Genomic DNA, 6,201 nt, shown 5'->3' with positions numbered 1-6,201 from the left:
CAAAAATATTTATAGCTGAGCTCTTTGTGGTGGCAAAAAACTGGAAAACAAGGGTATACCCGTCAATTGGGGAATGACTGAACAAATTGTGATATATGCTGGTGATGGAATACTATTGTGTTCAAAGGAATAAAGAACTGGAGGAATTCCATGTGAACTGGAACGACCTCCAGGAACTGATGCAGAGTGAAAGGAGCAGAACCAGGAGAACTTTATACACAGAGACTGATACACTGTGGTAAAATCTAATGTAATGGACTTCTGTACTAGCAGCAATGCAATGACCCAGGACAATTCTGAGGAATTTACGGAAAAGAAATGCTACCCGCATTCAGAGGAAGAACTACAGGAGTGGAAACACAGAAGAAAAATAACTGCTTGAACACATGGGTTGATGCGGATGTAATTTGGGATGTAGACTCTTAATGACCACCCTAGAACAATTATCAATAATATGGAAATAGGTCTTGATCGATGACACATGAAGAAACCAGTGGAAATGCACATTGGCTACCGGGGTGGGGGTGGGGAGTTGGGAGGAGAGAAAGCAAGAACATGTAACCATGTAACCATAGAAAATTTTTTTCTAAAAAAATAGCATTTTGCAAAATTTAGTGTAATATAAGTGATAGCTGTTTTAATATTACCACATGTTCTCTAAGGTCTAGCTCTAAATTCCAACCCTTTGCCATCAGAAGATTTGATAAAGCTATCTTCATTACCTTTATCCAGGTCGCTGATAAAAATAGGGTCACAGTAATGGGTTTCAACTCCTACAATGTTATATAAGTATAATGTCAAAGCTTATCTATTGAGATGGTTTCCCTGCCCCTCCTCCCCCTTCACCTTGCTTCCTCTCTCTCTTGGTGTTTCTCTCTTTCTCTCTCTCCCTTTCCCTTCCCTTTTTTCCATTTCATCCCTTTCTCTGTCTCTCCCTCTGACTCTCTGTCTCTGTCTGTTTCTGTTTCTCCCCCTCCTTCCTCACCCCTCCGTATCCACACTCCCCATCTCTCTTTCTCTCNATTCAATAGGGTTATATACAAAACTGTACTTCCCAATTCTAGTTGACCCTGTGTGCTAACTCAGCAGTTAAACACTTTGGGATGACAAAGTTTCTGGTTGTTTCCGGTCAGTTGAGAATCAGAGCTGAAAGATGAGGAAGTAATCTCCTCAGTGCAGGCAGCCTCCAAGCAGCCTAACATTGTAGGAGTTGAAACCCATTACTGTGACCTTATTTTTATCAGCGACCTGGATAAAGGTAATGAAGATAGCTTTATCAAATCTTCTGATGGCAAAGGGTTGGAATTTAGAGCTAGACCTTAGAGAACATGTGGTAATTCAGGAGATCTTGAAAGTGACTGACCCACCCTCAGAGCCTTTTGGACTCTTTCTCTTCTAGAAATAGACATGCCCAGGTTTGCCAACCATTTTGTAAATTGAAGAGGTCCAGGGGTCCTGGTCAACTTGACTGGCAGCAGGGGAAGTTTCTGTATTGGTTAAAATGACCAGCAGAAGTATCTATTATGTGCTAGGCACTGCGTTGAGTACTTTACAAATATTTCACTTTACCCTTACAACAACTCTGAGAGAAGGATACTATTATTATCCTCATTTTGTAGTTGGGGAAACTGAGGCAAACAGAGGTTAAATGATTTGTCTAGGGTCACATAGCTAGTAGTATCTGAGGCAAGCCACATATAAGATCAATCCAAGCACTCTCCTAGTTGGTCAGTAAACATGGATTTTGAGGGGACAGGGTAGAACTGGGGTGAAATCTAACAATACTTCTTCAGTGGGCCCACAAATTTCTTTTGTTTGGATGAGACTAAAATATCAACCTTGGAGAAGAGTATAACAATAGCTATAAGTGAAGTTACTGAGTCTTGTTTATGTCTTTCTATTACTATGCTCTGGAGAGAGTTTTCTATTTAGTGTTTCTTTTATGTGTAGAAAATAAATGCCTGCCTCATACTTGATTCATATTGTATAATGAATACTTTCCTACTCCGTTTTCCATTCTTCAGAAAGACCCTGGACACCAGCCAAAAAGTAAACTTAAGCAATTTCCCCCCTTTGTAGTATGACAATGTCCTAATACTGGATCCCCATGTGGATCTCTGGGCCAAAGATGGTACTCACTTGAATTCCAGGAGTTTCTGCTCCAGCAACCCTATACACTGCAATTATGACCTCATTCAATCCTTAGTACCTTTGGGAGGTAGGTGTTATTATTATCCTCATTTTACAGACAAGGAAACTGAGACAGAGGTTAAGTGACTTGCCTAGAGTTACACAGCTAGTAAGTGTGCTTACTCCTGGAGTGGTTAGAGAATTAGTCTAGAAGTCAGGACAATCTGGGTGCAAGTCCTTCCTTTAAGTCATATTGTTGGGGTAGCTAGGTGGTTCTAGGTCCTAGGTTCAAATCTGGATTTAGATGCTTCCCAGTTGTGTGATCTTGAAAAATCACTTGATTTTCCCAGTCCTTACTGCTCTTCTACCTTAGAACCAATATTAAATATCAATTCTAGAACAGAAGATAAGAGCTTTAAACGAAAAAAAATATACTATCTGAGGCGGTTAAGTAAACATTTCCTAGCTATGTGACCCTGGGCAAGTCACTTAACCCTTATTGCCTAGTCCTTGCTGCTCTTCTGTCTTAGGATTGATACCAACAGAAGGTAAAGGTTTTAAAAAAAGACATACTGTCTATGTGACAAGGGGAAGCCAAAATCTGTCAGTGTTCCAGACGATTTTCTAACTCAAGTTCTTAACCTAGGATTTGCAGATGAACTCAGACAATAACTTTCAACTGAAATTTAGCATTTCTTTCTATATTTGAAATCATTACTCTCAGAAGGGGTCCATAGACTTCAACAGACACTGCCAAAGGGGTCCATGACACCAAAAAGCTTAAGAAATTCTGCTTTTCAATTGTAAGTTACAGAGAAGGTGCCATCCGGTATTGATAGGGTATTTCTTCAAAGGAAAGTTCCCTGTGTCAGTGCAATCCCCCTTAGGAATACTTTAAAAAACATTTGAGAGCAGTGATCATTCTTGATTTTTAAACCCTTACCTTCTGTCTTAGAATCAATACTATGTATCGGTTCCAAGGCAGAAGACCGGTAAGGGCTAGGCAGTGGGGGTTAAGTGACTTGCCCAGGGTCACACAGCTAGAAACTATCTGAGGCCAGATTTGAACCTAAGACCTCCCATCTCTAGACCTGGCTCTCAATCCACTGAGCTACCCAATTGCTCCCAGCAGTGATCATTCTTGATGGTCCTAGGACTGATCTTTTTGAGACAGGGACTTTCCTGCCAGACTTTTTTCTTTTCGAATTGGGACTCTCTTCCTTCCTTCTCTGGATTCCCCAGAAAGAGACCAAGAAAAGAACCTTCGAGAGAGACAGACTCCTCTATAGGGAGAGAAAAGAGTTGTGTTTTTTTCCCAGAGCCTAATGGCATGGACTCTTGGGAATTCTATTCTGTTTGGACATAGATTCCCAATATTTGGAGGGTAGGGTACTGCTTCTGAGTCAAGTGGCTGAGACACTGTACTCACTCCCTTTTGATCAAGCACCCATCTGCTCATGTCCCACCTGGGTTCAGTCTTGGGAGAGTCCAGCTTCTATTGAGCATAGGGTTAGGCTGTCTTTTTTATCTTCTCAAGCATCAGTTTGTTAAACATCATCTCCAATGCCTCAGAAGTTAATTTCTTACAAACTAGAGTTCGTTACAGTTCTAAGTGTTCCCAAATTGGGAAGAAGGAAAGATAAGAAAAGGACAACAGTAATGAGGTTTGAGGCAGACATTTATTTCCTAGGCATGAAAGATTCAGCGACAGAATGACCCAAAACAGAACTCATAATAACTGATGACTATATTACCCCAATGTCTCAGGAAGCAAAACTTCAACCCCATCAGAACATAAGGCTGTTTGTGAGATTGCTGAGTAGGCATTCTGCATTTCACCTTTATTATGTACTGTCCAAATAACTCTTGGTCTACACTTTCAAATAAATCAGGCCAGGCTCAGGCCAGTCATCTTGCTGATGGTCATCTTCTCCACCGACACTGGAATAATCACTGGGAGCATTCCTTCCCTTACAAGTCAGCTCTGATCAGAAGACCAGAAGACACTCACCTCTCTTCCCTGCATCCTTCTCTCTCCCTTTGTCTCTTCCTTCCAACTTTTCCCTCTCTCTGAATCTCTCTTTCCTTCCTTTTGTCCCTCCCGCCCTCTTTTCCTCCCTCTCCCTCTCCTTCTCTATCCTTCCTTCCCTCTGTCTCCCTTCTTCTTTCTGTCATATATATAATACACACATATATTATATAAAGAGATGGAAAGAGAGATAGGTACAAATATAAATAGATGGCTCTATCTATCTATATGTATATGTATGTAAATAGAAATGTATGTATATATTATATATGCTTCTATTATGTTTTTGCATTATTTTCAAATCTGAGAGCATAGAATCTTTTGTTTATAATTAATAGCTAATCTCAAAAGAAAATAAATTACATTCTACTTTGTGTCTCCAAAGTGATTGGTGACTACAGAGCAGTTTGCCAATAGCTCTGTCCTTAAAGTCTGGGTACTAGAGTTCTACTAGGCCCAGGTTCCAATCTCTCAGGTATTTCATCTCCCAATTGAGTGTTGACTTTGTGTCCCAACCGAGAAGGCCAATCTGGAATGCAGGGCAATGGTTCTGATTTTCTCATTCCAGCTAGGTAAACCTTAACACCCATGACTCATCTTCCTAGAAAAGCTATTCTCTGGCCAATCTAAAATTCATCTGAGAGTTCATGTTCCCCAGTAGGTGGAGAGATAGAACTGGTCCGCTCCAGTCTGTCCTTCAAGAAGGATGGGATATGTCTGCACAGGTGCACTGCAATGTGGTTGCGGACAAAGTGAGAGAGATATTTCTGAAACCTTTCCCCAATAAAGGCATAGATCACAGGGTTGACACAACAGTGTGTGAAGGCGATGATTTCGGTCACTTGTATTGCCAAGTCTAATTGCTTGCTTTTCTCACAGTCGGGTGTGAAGATGGATTCATCAAAAGCAGATATTAGAACTGTGATGTTATAGGGCGTCCAGAAGAGAAAGAAGATAATCATGATGGCAAAAATCAGCTTTACAGCTTTCCATTTCCTCTCATTCCTCCGTTTAAGCAGGATTTTTATGATCCCTGTGTAGCAGACAATCATGACCCACAAGGGCAGAATGAGTCCCAGGAAGTTCAGTTTCAAAGCCTGGAATTTTCTCCACATCCTTGAGGTCTCATGTGGGAAATGCAGGCTGCAGGTGTAATGAGTAAATTCCCACTGAGATTTAGTGAAGATAATGTCGGGGAGAGAAGTCAAGAGGGCCACGACCCAAGTAATGATGCTTGTTGTGATGCTGAGGACCACCCTCCTGACCCTGATGGCAAACACCGCATGGACGATGGCCACGTACCTATCAATAGTCAACAGGATGATAAAGAAGATTTCACTGAATAAGCCTAAATAATGCAACGCTGTAAGGAGTTTACACATGGTGTTCCCAAAGACCCAATCATTTTGCTTCTCATAGTGAATCCAGAATGGAAGCGTAACAAGGAAAAGCAGATCAGAGACAGCCAAATTGAAAAGGTAGATATTGGTCATGCTTGTGAGCCTCTTGTACTTTGTGAGGATCAGCACCACCGCAGCATTGCCCAGCAAGCCCACGATGAGCACCAGGGAGTACAGAGGAGGCAAGAACTTGGAAGCCAACTCTTTGATATTATGCTTGAAGCATGGAATGGCATCCTCATCAACGTAGTAATCCAAAGTAGTAGAATCATATTCAGGCACCATGAAATCCAGTAATGGAGTAGAAGTGCCCATGCTGTATTGTCCTATAAGGAAAGAAAAAGATTGATTGGTTTATTTTGTTAAACGATTCCTAGAAATGCAGAGAATCACAGATCACTGAATCTTAAGAGCTAGAAGAAAACTCTGGGACCTCTTAACCTAACCCATACCTGAACAAGAATCTCCTCTACCACATACCCAACAAGTGGTCAGACAGCATTAGAGAGTAAGCTTTTTACAGGTAGAGATGGTTTCCTTTGTATTTGTATCAATTGTACCCAGCCTGGTGATTCATTAACACTTGTTTCCTGCTTGGTCATCAAGCCTCGTTGTCTAACAGGTACAGTGTATGATTTTGTG

At 41.2% G+C, this 6,201-nt stretch overlaps 1 protein-coding gene across 1 annotated transcript; it reads right to left on the bottom strand.

Moving 5' to 3' along the window:
* Positions 1 to 4,785: 4,785 nt before the first annotated feature.
* Positions 4,786 to 5,874, bottom strand: LOC123249538 (C-C chemokine receptor type 1-like). Its single transcript, XM_044678606.1, has one exon. The coding sequence runs from the start codon at positions 5,872 to 5,874 to the stop codon at positions 4,786 to 4,788; it is 1,089 nt and encodes a 362-aa protein (XP_044534541.1).
* Positions 5,875 to 6,201: the final 327 nt, after the last annotated feature.

Source organism: Gracilinanus agilis, chromosome 5 (assembly GCF_016433145.1).
Source record: "Gracilinanus agilis isolate LMUSP501 chromosome 5, AgileGrace, whole genome shotgun sequence".
NCBI classification, from domain to species: domain Eukaryota; kingdom Metazoa; phylum Chordata; class Mammalia; order Didelphimorphia; family Didelphidae; genus Gracilinanus; species Gracilinanus agilis.
The sequence above is the reverse complement of the archived record's forward strand: the minus strand, read 5'-3'. Positions and strand labels throughout refer to the sequence as shown.

Excerpts from the sequence above, each read along its gene's own strand:
- LOC123249538 (XM_044678606.1), bottom strand. The coding sequence starts at position 5,874 with ATGGGCACTTCTACTCCATTACTGGATTTCATGGTGCCTGAATATGAT.